Raw genomic sequence first — 14,340 nt, forward strand, 5'->3', positions numbered from 1 at the left:
TAACACGCAGGACATGGAACTGCAAAATGTAGCAACATTATTTTCTTTCTGTTTACGTTTCAATAAACCTGGAGGTCAAGCTGACCATTGCTGCTGTTCTCTCCTGTTTGGGTTGCTTTGCAGAAGTGATTGAGTTGAGTTCAGGAGAGGACGATGCCCTCCAGATTGTGGACAGCAGCGATTCTGGCAACGAAGGGGAGGAGGATGGCAGTGAAGAGAGCAGTGGCTCTCACGTGAATGATGCCTTAAATCAGTCCGATGCTCTGGGGCAGGTCATCGTCAACATCAATCATCCACCAAACGAGGAGGACATTTTCCTGGCTCCCCAGCTTGCCCATGCAGTAAAACCCCATCAGGTAGGCTCGGAAGTGCAAGGAGTGCAGCCACACCTGCTTTGTAATCTCAGCAGAACTTCTTTGGTGAACTCTGTGGGCAGTTTAGTTGTGGTGGAGTCTCTTGTGGATAAACAGAAATTAAAGGGCTGAGCTATGTGTAATTTTAGCTACTTTTGTGATTTGATAAGCAGAGTCCTTAACTGTTATTTCAAGAGCTGACACTTATACTTGATCAAAAGAAGGAAAAGTGGGAATATTTTCCTCGTTCCTGGCTATATTTGTAACTGAATTCCCTCAGCTCTCAAAGGCAAAGTGTTTTAGAAGCATGAGAGTTTATTGCATTGTCCAAGAAGTTTCTTAGCTGGGCAGCCTGGTGATGGATGGTGTGGTGCTATCTGGGAAGAACAAGCAGGAATGCTTTCCTTGCATGTTTAGATGAGCATTTTTAAGATCAAATTATGTTAATAAACAAACTAACCAACCCCAACTCAAATTCTTTGGCTCCAAATGAATGTGAGATTTATTGGTATCATCTTCTCAGAAAGTTTTATGAGTATCTAAAAATAGCCTCCTTCTGAGTCCTGCCTAGCTTAAAATACTGCAGTGAACTTAAAATGTCCCCTTTGTGTTTTAAAAGTTGATTGAGTCCATGTTTTTGTCACTCTGTAAATATGTACCCATTTCGTTGTTTTCTCCCACCTTTTTGACACCTTTTCTACTCTTCTCTCTTAGATTGGTGGAATCCGATTCCTCTATGACAACTTGGTGGAGTCCTTGGAGAGATTTAAAACCAGCAGCGGGTTTGGGTGTATTTTAGCACATAGCATGGGCCTGGGCAAGACCATACAGGTCATCTCTTTCTTGGATGTACTTTTTCGGCACACAGAAGCAAAGACTGTTCTTGCCATTGTACCTGTAAGTAGCCTGTGTGAAGGGCTGACTCATGAACTTCCTTGCACCACCTTTCTTTTCGTAGCGAAGGTTGATTGGTGTCCCAGCTCCCAGCAAGCTCTGTCATAACCTCAGCCCTTCTTGTCTCCTGCTCCCTTCCCTGTGTCCCTGAGTTTGCATGCTGTGGTCTGCTCCTTCTGGGCACAGCTCAGTGGCATTCCCTGCTCTCATTTCTGCTTTTAAAATCCTGAGTGCCCAAAATTAACTGGGTTTTCAATCCCTCCATGGCTAACTTTTTCAGGTGAATACGCTCCAAAACTGGCTAGCAGAATTCAACATGTGGCTCCCAGCACCTGAAAACCTTCCTGCTGATTATAACTCCAAAGAAGTCCAGCCCCGCACCTTCAAAGTCCACATCCTGAATGATGAACACAAGTAGGTGCCAGTAAAAGCCCTTTTGAGCTCTTAGGCTGCTGCTTGTGGAACTGTTGCCAGATGGCTGTTGTAGGGTGTTTAGTTCTGGCGGATCTGTGCCCTAGACTCCCAGATACTTTCACTCCGCGTTTGCTGCGTGTCGTCTCCTTTGTCAAGTTTTTGGCACCTGGAAGAGATTTGCTGTCTCTTTTGTTATTTACTTATGTCCTGTACTTTCTTCTTACGCTGCTGACTCACCTTTCTGTTCTTCCATACCTACTGAGAACAAGAACCCAGTTACCAGAGGAGGAGCTACTTCTGTAAGGACCAGCAGAAGTGCCATGGTTTGTTTGTGGTGCTGCACTGCTAATCCCAGCAGAGTCCTGGGACTCCTGGGACATGCGCCATGTGTCTCTTGTATTTTCAATTTTTTTCCCTGAAAACTTTCACCTACTTAGGGATTCCTCTACCCCAACACTGTATCTTTCTGTGGGTCGTATTTCCCTTAAGGGGTTTTGGGAAGCTATGCCAAGCTTAATGTCCTGACAGGAGAGATCACTTAATGGAGTTACATTCGGATGTGGAGTATTCTTGGCTAGTGGATTTCGGCTTCTTTCCTGGTCATCTGTCTTGCATAGATCAGACAGTGTAGTGATCCTTGGGAATGACAGTTTGTTAGCTCTGCTCACACACTTGCACGCTGAGGTCCTGAATCTGCTGATGCTACTCTGGCCGTGTGTTTAGTGTTGGGTGGCATCTGTGTGCACTCTGGGAAGGCTGAGGAAGGACAGAGTCTTTATCTGAACCACTTCTGAGCAGCTAGCAGGGAAAGAATAGCCAGCAGGCAAGGGGTAATTGAGGGACCCTCACACTGGAAGAGAGGGCAGGGGGTAACGAGTAGAAGAGTGTGACCGTGTACATTAGCAGCTCGAACGGAAAATGCGTTTTTGCAGAGGCCATCTTCTCAACAGCTCTTCTAAAAGGATGCACTCAAATTTGATACAGTTTCACACATGACAGACTTCTGCAGCTCAGTTCCTGTTAGGATTTGCCATTCTCAGCCCTGCTGCCCCCAGCACACTGAAGGGCTTGTTCCTTCTCCTCTTTATCAGATTGTCTCCTAAAAAGAGCTTCATTGTATTCCTCTGTTCAATATAATGCCAGAAAGTGCTTTAATTAATTGAACGGGTCTTTTTGTTCAGCAGGCTCCGATTCAGCGGCAATGGTTGCAACTGAAACTGAAGAAACAGCTTACAGTTCTGTTTTTGTTCTTTTTTCCCCCTTTTTGCAGGACAACGGCTGCACGTGCAAAGGTGGTGAATGACTGGGTGATAGAGGGTGGTGTGCTGCTGATGGGCTATGAGATGTACCGGCTCCTCTCACTGAAGAAGTCCTTTGCAGCTGGCAGGAAGAAGAAAACTAAGAAACAAGCTGGCCCTGTCATTATTGACTTGGACGAGGAAGACCGGCAGCAGGAGCTTCTGAAAGGTCGGAGTCCAGTCCCCAAAAAAACATGATTCTCCTGTCCAGCTCTACCAACTCTGGCAGCACAGGGAAATAACCTGTAATTGTTTATATCTGTAAGATAACAGAGTGGATAATAACCATGCTTAGCTGCTGAGAACAATTACTTTTTTGTATGCGGCAGTAGTGTCAGGAAGCTGATGGTGGATGGATTTGTGATCCATTGCTAGTGGTATTGAAGGTGCTCTCAGGTCTCTTCCGCAAGTTTGGCTAGAAACTGAACTCCTAGGTGTCAGAACAAGTCTAGAATAGCTTGCTGGCTTTCCACATCCCTGATGCGGCCAGGTCTTGCTCAGCAAGTCTGACGCTCATCCTGACAGAAGGCAGTTTAGTTCCTGTTCAGTCTTTCATTTCTTACGATGGCTGCAGAAGTCAATACGCTGACACTGGGGTTGTCTGTGTGAGGTTTTCTACTAGCATCTGATACAAGGTGCCCAACTTGCTCCACGTGGGCCATCAGCAGGTATCTGGTCGTTACTACGTACGCTAAATGGGAACTTGTGTCTGGTCACATCTGGTTCCCCAAATCAGTCTTGATCTCTGCCACCAATGGATATTGCTCTTCACCTTGTATATCTACCCTTCTTCCTTTTCTGAAGCTGATGACCGTGTAAAGGCAGAACTTGGTCTTAAACCAGCACTTGTTGTCCCTTGTCCTCAGGGATTGAGAAAGCCTTGTCTCGCCCTGGCCCAGACGTGGTTATTTGTGATGAGGGCCACCGGATCAAGAACTGCCACGCCAGCACATCGCAGGCACTGAAGAACATCCGCTCCCGCCGCCGAGTGGTGCTGACTGGCTACCCGCTCCAGAACAACCTCATTGAGTACTGGTGCATGGTGGACTTTGTCCGGCCCGACTTCCTAGGCTCGCGGCAGGAATTCAGCAACATGTTCGAGCGCCCCATCCTCAATGGGCAGTGTATTGACAGCACCCCTCAAGACGTCCGCCTCATGAGGTATCGCAGTCACGTCCTGCATAGCCTACTGGAGGGCTTTGTGCAACGGTGAGTCCCCAGGGGCTTCTTACTAGTCCAGTCCCTGCAAACAGCTCCTTTAGCCCAGCTCAGCTTGCTTGTGTGCCGAGTTTATGCAGTACAGCTAATCATGTGGCCATCTTGGGCTTGACTTCTATACAGCTACCTTATCTTTCTTTGTGGAAGGGTCTTAAGCATATGGAGAAAACCACAGAGGAGACGAGCTCTGTACTTGTCTCAGATGTGTCTCGTTTGGTCAGCCAGCTGAAGAGCCATCTTTATGATTCAGTTTTGCGTTTGGACTAGAAATAAAGTTAATTTCCTCTGGTACTGTACATGTAGGTTATGAAGAACAGCACCTCTAACTGCACTAGAAGGACCTCAGGCTTATTTTGATGTCTTAATAGCTAATTTGGATGTGCGCTCCTTTGACGTCTTCCACCCAAGAATTTGAAAGTATTTTATTAACTCTCCGTTAGGAAAAGTCACTGGTAGAACAAAAATAAGTCTTAGTTCTTAATTACATTTTTCAGCTGTCATGGAAAAAAGTCTTTCATCACTCCTCTTAACACTGTGACCTGTGCTAGGAGATCCTAACATTTGAGACCTCTCTAGCTGTGCTAATTGTTGTTGGTTTTGGGACCGTTGGTAGCAGTATCTCACGAGTGTCATGTGTCAGGGAAGCCTGAGACTGGAGGGCTTTCTCCTTGCAGCTAGCTGGACAAGAAATCACAGCCTGCAGGCAGCTGCAGAGCCCAGCTTGGTAAGTTCCCTTCCCTCTATTTATCTTCCTTTATTGCTTCCACAGACGAGGCCACAATGTGCTAAAAGTTCAGCTCCCCTCTAAGGAGGAACATGTCATTTTGGTACGTTTATCCAAGATCCAGCGGGCCCTTTATACGGAGTTCATGAACCGGTTTCGAGATGCAGGCAACAGTGGCTGGCTGGGACTGAACCCTCTTAAAGCTTTCTGCGTCTGTTGTAAGGTAAGATTTTGGCAAGAGGTGCAAAGAAATATTGCAATATGTAAGGAATTGTAATATGTATTGCAATTGCAGTATGTAAAGAAAAGGCAGGAATATTAATCAAAACATAAGGAAAAAAAAAAAAAGTGTGCTTGGCCAGGTGCATCTTAACCAGAAGAGAGCTTCTCTCTACAGAGTTCCCTGCTGTGGTCCAGCAGATTTGCTGTCCTCAGCAATTCCGAACTGGGATGCAGGAGTTGCAAGAATGCAAGAAACTGGCAATGAACCAGTAACATCATGTGAACCAGTAAATCTGGATATTGGGCTGATACCTTAGGCATTCACCTGCTGCAGTGTGAACTAGCAGCTTCCTCTGTGTTTGTTGTGTTATAGGCAACCCAGCTTTCTGTGCAGAGCCCTAAAATCCCGTGTGGACATGGTGAATAGATGATGCCAATGTTAATTCTTTTCTTCAAATAGCCGTGGGGACTTTCAGTCCACATACCTTGGCAGGCAGCAGGCCAACACAGGCCTAACCATCATTTTTCTTACCCTTTTAGATCTGGAACCACCAGATGTGTTGTATGAAGCTCTTCAAAAGGAGAATCTGGCAAATGAGCAAGATTTGGACGTGGATGACCTTAGCACAGCAAGTAGCAATTCCCGCTGCCAGCCTCAGGGAATTAAAGTCAAAACAGAAAGTAATGCTTTGGCATCACCCGTTGGAGAGGCCACCAACAGCAAGTTCCTCCAGAGCGTTGGCTTCAACCCTTTTCAGGAAAGAGCGAATCAGGTTGTTACTTATGAGTGGGTGAGTATCACTGCTGGAAAGCACCTTGTTTGGAGTGTTACGGTAAACAAAGACTAGCCACTTGCTCTCTCAAAGACTCTATTTCTTGTCTGGGCAGTTTTCTGAAGAAGAGGTTTGAGAGCTGGGATTTCTCATCCATTTTCTCTGCCACAGAGCTCTCTTGGTAGCATCTCCATCAGCATGTGTGCATGGCTCTGCGTGGTTGCCTTGGGGCTTCTCATGGGCCTGGAATGCAGGCGGCACTTTTTCATAAATCGTTTTAATCTCACTAAAGAGCTGTGGACTTTCTTATCCCAAAGAAGTGTTTGGCTGAAGTTTAATGTATATAAGATGGTGGTAACTCTCTAGTGGACTGTAAGAGCAATCTCGAGATAAGAGCAGGGAGTCAGGAGAGGGCTTAGGAGGATGCTCATTTATCCACACTCCGGGAAGTTTGTCATTTGGAGCTTCTGAAATAGCAGGCAGCAGCAGCGTAACATTGTCAGATGGACCTCTCTGGGGTGTGTTACCTCTATGCAATGACTTATTTCTATCAGCTTGAGACCGGATTGTTGAACTAAACAGGGAATAAACAACTCCACCTGTAATAGTCTCCCGTTTCTTGATAGGCCAAAGACATCTTGTGTGATTACCAGACAGGAGTCTTGGAGAACTCACCCAAGATGGTGTTACTGTTCCACTTAGTGGAGGAGAGCGTGAAGCTTGGAGACAAGATCTTGGTCTTCAGGTAAGAGAAGTGCCAGTGGTTGACTTTACTGGATCTGGAGAAATTGCAAGTCATGCTAGGAGGTTGTTACATAGAGTGAATTGTGTGGAAGTTCCCCTTTTCTCTTTTGTTGTACCAGATCCTCCATAGATTTTATACTTCCTTCCCCTTCAAGTTTGATAGCAAGAGGTGTGCTGCAGCAGGCAGAGTTTGACAACTTGTAGTGCTAGCGTGGTTGGGGAGGAGTTGTGATATTGCAGTTTTGCTGCTGAGACTTTCTCCTGAACAGAGATCTCGCTTTTACAGCCAGAGCTTGTCCACGTTATCCGTTATCGAAGAGTTTTTGGCAAAGAGACCAATACCAAGTCCTCCAGGTTCAGACGGTGGGGTTCACAACTGGGTCCGAAACATCAACTATTACAGTGAGTGCAACCTGTCCTCCCTCTTTTGGTATGATGCAGTCTGATTCTCTGTGATGGATTCATTCCTGGAAGAGTTCACTGTCTTCTCATAATTTTCCCTGGATGTGCAGCTGCTCTTCTTCTAGAACATTCACATGATGAAGTCTCTTTGAGACTGAACTCATTTAGTTGCTCAGAAAAACAGTTTGATTAGTTAATTTGATTAACCAGTGTGGGTTGCTGCTTGGTGGGGCTGCTTTATGGGCCAGGACTGAGGGGAGGGGTGCGTAGGGTGTTCCTGGTTTTGCGGAGCTGCCAGGAACAAGCTGGTGCCCAGGAAGGGAGACGCGCTACCCACCACCCTCCTTTAGATTGCTTCTCTCTGTGCTGAGATCCAGTCTGTGGGGTTTGCCAAAGGCTTGCACAGTTGGCTTTCGCCTCGTTTCTCGAGCTCCCAGGGTACTTGGGGACTTTGGGCCTGCTGCTTTTGCTTGTGTAAGGTCTAATACAGACCCTTAAAGCGCAAGGTGATTGTAGCCCTCCTGTTCTTGGGCTTGCCAGGCTTGAGTAATGTTTTGTTTCATCCTTTGGTTGGAAAGAGCCAGCTGGCTGCATTACAGCAACCTGGGGACACGGAGGTCTTGGAGTGTAGGACTTGAAGAGGATCCAAAACGGGTTGGGAACAAAGCCCAGTGTTGGGAAAGTGGGCTGGTTCTGACGAAATCCCTTATACAGAGTTTTTAAATGCATCTTTCATTTCCTTCTCAGGACTGGATGGCAGCACCTCTGCCTCGGAAAGGGAGCGCCTGATCAACCAGTTCAATGACCCCAGCAACACATCGGTCTGGCTCTTCCTGCTGTCCACACGGTAAGTTGCCTGCAGCAGCCGGGGCTTGTGCTGATGCTGTGCGGGCACGTGGGCTTTCAGCTCTCCAGTTTCCTTCAGCAATAGGGCTGTCTGCATCTGAGTTCCCTGTGGGCATAGGGGTTTTGCCCTAGTCCTCTGCATACCGTTAGCAACAGTCTTAGAAACCAGAAGTCATTTTGAAATTGCCTATATGACTGGAAAGAACTTTCCGTAGACACACCATGGACTCTTGGCCGCAATGGCTTCTCCTGCCTAAAAGCTTTGGAAATTGGCCAAGGCAACAGGTGGAAATTTGTCTTTGATTTGCAGGGCTGGGTGTTTGGGTGTCAACCTCATTGGAGCCAACAGAGTGGTGGTGTTTGATGCTTCTTGGAACCCGTGCCATGACGCCCAGGCTGTGTGCCGAGTGTACCGCTATGGGCAGAAGAAGCCATGCCACATCTACCGGCTGGTTTCTGATTACACCCTCGAGAAGAAGATCTACGACCGTCAGATCTCCAAGCAAGGCATGTCAGGTAAGTGTGAACACAGCATTTGACTCTTGGCTTTTTCTGCTTTTGGCTCTTAGTCCTATTTCTGTGATTTTCGTAATACCTTTTTTTTAAAAGAAGAAAGAAGTGGAAAACCAAGGAAGTAAAGAAATGATAGAAACGTGTTCTTTTAAGATAATGTTTAATGTTTATCAATTGACAATCATACCAGAGCCAGTAAGAAATGGAGGGCAGAGCAGTAGGGGTTGTAGAAGCACCATCCACAACAAGGTTGTGCTGCCAGCCCCACTCTGGGCCAGCTGCCTTCACTGCTGCACACTGCAGCTCCAGGTCTGCTGCGCCTTCAGCTTTGCTTGGGCTCCTGCACTGCAGGTTGGAGCAGCACAGATCGGAGTGGAAGTAGCACTGAGTCTGCACGGCCTTGTGCTGACCCCGAAACAGTCCTCCTTTCTCTCTGAAATCAAGTCCAGAAGCAGCAGCCCAATGTGACTGGCTCAGTGTCCCGTCTTTTGCACTCAAGAGGGAGTTTCTTGGCAGTTGGCCTTGCTCCCAGGAGAGTCCTGGGTGCAGATATTTGTCTCCCTGTGCTCCCGTTTGTCCCGTGCACCAGAAGGCAAGTCCAAGGGAAGTTTTCAGGCCCTTGTTAGGGAGCCATTGTGGATGTTTTTCTGCATGTCTGACCCAAGTTCTGCATATATCAGTTGTTAACTTGAGCCTTTTGGGTGGGATGTGGTGGGAGACACATCCTGGTGTGGCTTTACCATACCCTGTCCCAGGGCTTGTGTAACTACGATCTCGTTGCTGTGTCCAGCATCTCAGTGGCCGGTGCCACGTTGCTGTGCTGGCTGGAGCACAAGGCGTTTGTCAGCCCTATTTGCTCAAAACAGCCTCATCACTGAACATGGTGGATGATTTTCCTCCCTGGTTTTTGCAAGAGGCTTCTGAGGAAAGTGCAGATTAGGAGGAGGGCGTTATTTTAGGATGGGAATGGGCAGGAGTTTCCATTTCTTACCTTCTCTGCTCGCTCCCCTCCCTTTTCCAGATCGGGTGGTGGATGATCTGAACCCAGTGCTGAACTTTACCCGACGGGAGGTGGAGAATCTGCTGCATTTTGTAGAAGAGGAATCTGACCCTGCTCAGCTCTCCCTCAATCCAAGCAAGATGAAGGAGTCTGTTCTACAGTTGGCCTGTCTCAAGTATCCTCACCTCATCACCAAGGTAAGACCGACCTGCCTGCTTGGTGGTGCTGCCCTGCACGGGCAGGAGGAGGAGCAGAGGTCCCAGGCTGTGCGATGAGGACATGGTGGCAAGGCACACGCCTGTGTATGCTGGTGGGAACAGGGATGCATGTCTCTAGAGAGGCCCTTGAGAGCCCTGTTCGTCCCTGCAATATCTCCAACACACTTAGAGTTTCCTCTGTGCTGCCCAGGTTTGGAGGCAAGTTGTAGGCAGCTGTTTCTCCCTTTGGATGCTGTGTCAAGGAATTGGCGATCTCGTTTTCTGGCTTGGTGCTAACTCTCCTCTTGGAGTGATTTTTAGAACAAGGGGGTGATGCCAGGACAACTAACACTTGGCTGTGTTTGGGGAGGATTTGCAGGCAGGGCGCTGCTGCAGACTGGGCCTGTGGCTGGCCATGGTGAGGCTCAGGTGTCACTGTGATGCCTTGTCCGTGCCCTTAGCTGGGTCTTCAGGTTGTGGGTTTTGCCGTGTACTTGCAGTGAGCGAGGGCCTTACCTGGGCAGATGTGACAGCTCAGCTGACACTCAGTCATTCCTCAAATCCATCATGTCCACACGTGCAGCTGGACACAGCACCCCATGAGCAGCTTTGCCTGTAACCCTCCCTCTCCGCTCTGGTCTGGGATGAGGACCGCGCTGGCACACGGGGACAGGGTGGCTGCCTTGCGGAGCGTATTGGTTCCCTCTTGTGGTGTGTTGGTGTCACATCCTCCCTGCTGTGGATTTGCAGGAGCCTTTTCAGCACGAGTCACTGCTCATCGACCGCAAGGAGCACAAGTTGACCAAAGCAGAGAAGAAAGCAGCCAAGAAGAGCTACGAGGAGGAGAAACGAGCATCCGTCCCCTACACCCGGCCGTCCTACGCACAGTATTACCCAGCCAGCGACCAGAGTCTGACGAGTATCCCTGCCTTCAGCCAGAGGAACTGGTGAGTACCTGCCTCTTCCTTGCCTTGCCATGGTGCAGGCTGAAGCATGGGCTGGAGGAAGCCTAGCCCCACCAGCAGAGATGCTCTATTTTCCTCCTTCTCTCTCATTAGGCGACCAACCCTCAAGGGTGAGGACAAGCCAGTGGCGAGTGTCCGCCCAGTTCAGTCCACCCCCATTCCTATGATGCCCCGGCATGTCCCCATGGGCGCTGTGGGATCAGCCTCGGGTTCCAACCCTGCTGTCAACTTCCCCATCAACTATCTCCAGCGAGCTGGCGTCCTTGTGCAGAAGATTGTCACCACCACAGGTGAGCTGCTGCTGCAGGACTGAGCCCAGACAACCCGAGATCATGACGGGGCGGGTGGCAACCTCTCCTTCGGTCTGTCCTCCAGATTTCTCCCGTGACTGTGGGCATAGAGGCATCAGAGCTGCTGCTGTTGCCTCTGTCTGTACCTGAGGGGTTCCCCAGGGCCTGGGGGCTTTCCGTGTGGTTGCGCAAGGGGTGAAGACCTGGTGGGCTGATAGGAGCGAGCTCACTGTAAGAGGGTCTGCAGTACTGCCTGCAGCAGAGAGGAGACGCTTGTCCTTTTCGGGACAGCAGAGACCTTGTGCCAGAGCTTCCTGGGTTTTGCTCCCTGAGCGCCCTGCACTTTCCTGCTCCTGCTGCCTTGGTGTTACTCAGAAAAGCACAGCACGTGGGCGAAACAAGTGTGCTGCAAGCAAAGGGGCTCGGGGGGGCGATTCCTGCTCCTGCCTGTGGCTGGTGTGCAGTTTCACAGACACTGCTTCGTTTCCTCCCTCTGCCAGATATTGTGATTCCGGGTACAAACACGTCCACCGATGTGCAGGCAAGAATCAGTGCGGGCGAGAGCATCCACATCATCCGAGGGACTAAAGGTAAGGCCTTGTCTCAGTAGGATTTGCGGATGGAGACCTGAACAACGCTAATCAGCAAAGAAAGGACTGAAAGGCACAAATCAGTCCTTTGAGAGGAAAACAGGTGGGAAGGGGAAGAGATCTGGACCCTGCAGTGGCTCGGTTGTGAGCTGTGCTTTGGTGGGCTCCTGTAGCCCGTGCACCAGGAATGGTTCCTGTTGTGGCTACTCCGGCCTCTAAGAGGAGCTGTTGAACTTCAGTGCGAGGCCTCTTGTTCGTGCAGCGCCCGCTGCACATACTGGGACAGCCAAGCACGTCCTAGCGCTCCCAGATCCAATTTAGCCCCACGTGCCAAGTGTCACGTTGAGAGGGGGAAGCTTTGAGCCCAGGAAAGCTGAAAGAAGGGAGGTGGGGAGTAAGGAAGGAGGCAAGAGGTTCCCCTAATCTCCCTTCATGGGCCACACTGCTGTGCTCCTGCTGCCTGGGCAGCCTTGCTGGCTCACCACTCCGTGGTCCAAAGGTGAGACCAGAAGTCACGCACGATGGTGTTCGGTCTCTGTTCTAGGGACATACATCCGGACCAGCGACGGGCGGATTTTTGCTATCCGGACCACTGGGAAGCCAAAGGGCAACGAGGACCGTCGGACGGCTGCCTCAGGTAGAGGCTCGCAGGCGCTGCGTGGGGCTTGCTCGAGAGCTCTCCCACCTGCGGCTCTGTTGGGTGGTGGCCCCTGGCCTTCTCCCATCGGGCCAGCATTCACAGCGTGCCCACGTTGTCCACTCCTTCCTGTCACTCCTGCCTCTTCCCTGTCCCTTTGGCCCCCAGGATTTCCTGAGCTTGTCCTTCTCAGCCATTCCCCCTCCTCTCTCGCAGGCTCCCAGAGTTCCCCGCTGGAGTCCACGAGCAACGGCAGACACAGTGCCTCATCCCCGCAGCTCCCCAGCGCGGAGGAGCTCACGCGGCCCCTCTCCCCCGACAGCCCCGAGATCCTCAGCGAGCTGCAGCAGTACGCCGAGGCGGCCGCTGCCCGCGAGTCCCGCCACGACTCCCCCAGCGCCCACGCGGCCCAGGGCCACCCGGCCCGCATGGACAACGCGAGTGGCTTCGCAGCCCGCGGAGCCGAGCAGCGCGCTGGCATTCCCTGCATGGCTCCTGCCGCCCCCGCGGCCCTGCCGGCCACCAGCCAGCACATCGATGCCCACTCTGTGTTGGACTTACGGGGCAACAAGCGCAAATCGACCTCGCCGTCAGCTCCGGAGGAACAAGCCCGCAGGCAGCAGAAAAAGCGCCAGTTGCCAGCGTCCGTGCAGCCGTACGAACACGGGTACCCCGTCTCTGGTGGGTTCGCCATGCCTCCTGTCTCTTTAAACCACAACCTAACCCATCCATTTGCCTCCCAGCCAGGAAACTCCTTATACGTGGGCACTGGCTCCTCTTATTACCAGCTGCCCAATTTACTCCCAGACCCTCATCTGGTGTTCCCTGTGACTACTGACCCTCTGCTGACAGCCGGCACCGCCAGCTCTTCTGCTGCTACCTCAGCCACCGCCAGCGTCCCCTCATTCATGCTAAACCCTTCTCTGACGGGGGTGCTGCCCAATTACTCGCTTCCCTTCACACAGTCACTCCTGCCCGAGCCCAGGATGTTTGCTCCTTTCCCAGCCCCCGTCTTGCCTAGCAGCCTTCCCAGGAGCATGGCGTCTGCCTACCCTGGCTACGTGTCCCCTCACGCGGGCTATCCGGCCGGGGGCCTCCTTCGGTCCCAGGTGCCTCAGTTTGAACCCCAGGAGGTCCCGGAGGTGGGATGCAGCTCCAATGACGAGGACAAAGACGACGATGTTATAGAGATCACAGGGAAATAACGGGCCCGACTCCTGCTCGGTCTCAGCTCAGCTTAGGAGGCCAGTGTTGCAGGACCTTTTTGGGAGGCAGGATTTCCCCTCTGGGTCATGGCATCGGGTGGAGAAGGATGTGAAGGGGCTGGTGGGGGGGTTGGTTGGTTTCTTTTTGTTCCGTTTGGTTGGTTCTTAGCTGTTGAGGATCTGAACTGTACTGGGAGCTGGGGGGATGGAGCGGAGCTGCGAGGGGAGCGAGAGCCGGGGCAGGGAGGGGAGCAGTGGCGCAGACCCTAGGAGAGCCTCCCTCCCCCCACCTCCCCACTCTGTCTGTCTGTCTGTCTCTGTTCTCTCTGTCTTGTCTGGAAGGGGGAGGCTTTGGGGCCTGGAGGCCCAGCCTCGACCGCTGGCCCGGCTGCCTCCCCGTAAACTGCCTTATCTGTGAAGTCGTCCCCCGCGGCCGGGGCCGCTGCGGCCGGGGTTGGGGACGAAGCGTTTTTACTGGGGACGGGGCGGGAGGGCTTCTCTGTTGTGCGTGTTTGGGCGGGGAGGGAGATTTTGATGTTAGAGAGAAAAAAAAAATATGGTTTGTTCATCGTCCTCTTCAAATCTGAACGACACCGAGTCGGAGGCGCCCGGCCGGGCCCGGCTGCGGCGGGAGGGCAGGGGGAGCTCCCCGGCCCAGGTAGGTTGTCCTGGCGGCTGCTGCAGGGAGTCCTGGTGACTCCCCCGGGCTCCGCGGGGCTGCGCCCAGGGCGCCTCCGTGCCTGCTGGGGCCAGCGAGCGGCGTGAGGGGCTCGTTGCTGCTTTGCACCAGCTGCCGGCGCTGGTGGAGGGCGCGAGAGGGTGCGGTGGGGGAGCCAGCACCCGTCGCTGCTGCCTCTGCGATCGGAGCGACTTCCCCCACACCGCATCTCTTGCATTAATTTATTTCATGAAGGCGTAATATTTATTGTTTGGGGGACTCTTTCTTTCTATTTTTAAATTAATTTTCATGTTAAAAAAAAAGAAAAAGAAAAAAAAGAAAAAAAATAAAATTCTGGCCTCCATCGTGCAGTGGTTGCTCATGGGGTTGTCTGTGT

General features: G+C 51.4%; 1 protein-coding gene across 1 annotated transcript in view; it reads left to right on the forward strand.

Annotated features, from left to right (window-relative positions):
• The window catches only part of RAD54L2 (RAD54 like 2), a 34,706-nt gene extending 21,122 nt beyond the window's left edge, over positions 1-13,584 (forward strand). The window contains 18 exon segments of the mRNA XM_088527222.1: positions 124-356; positions 1,068-1,250; positions 1,528-1,661; positions 2,932-3,128; positions 3,826-4,168; positions 4,947-5,124; positions 5,664-5,673; positions 5,676-5,914; positions 6,523-6,641; positions 6,927-7,042; positions 7,790-7,889; positions 8,199-8,404; positions 9,423-9,598; positions 10,349-10,545; positions 10,657-10,853; positions 11,354-11,443; positions 11,988-12,080; positions 12,297-13,584. Of these exon segments, the coding sequence (XP_088383348.1) occupies positions 124-356; positions 1,068-1,250; positions 1,528-1,661; positions 2,932-3,128; positions 3,826-4,168; positions 4,947-5,124; positions 5,664-5,673; positions 5,676-5,914; positions 6,523-6,641; positions 6,927-7,042; positions 7,790-7,889; positions 8,199-8,404; positions 9,423-9,598; positions 10,349-10,545; positions 10,657-10,853; positions 11,354-11,443; positions 11,988-12,080; positions 12,297-13,285 (3,800 nt within the window). The 3' untranslated portion in view covers positions 13,286-13,584.
• The last annotated feature ends 756 nt before the right edge of the window (positions 13,585-14,340 follow it).

This window comes from Tinamus guttatus, unplaced genomic scaffold, assembly GCF_059628265.1.
Source record: "Tinamus guttatus ecotype Peru unplaced genomic scaffold, ASM5962826v1 Tinamus_guttatus_pri_ptg000026l, whole genome shotgun sequence".
NCBI lineage: Eukaryota > Metazoa > Chordata > Aves > Tinamiformes > Tinamidae > Tinamus > Tinamus guttatus.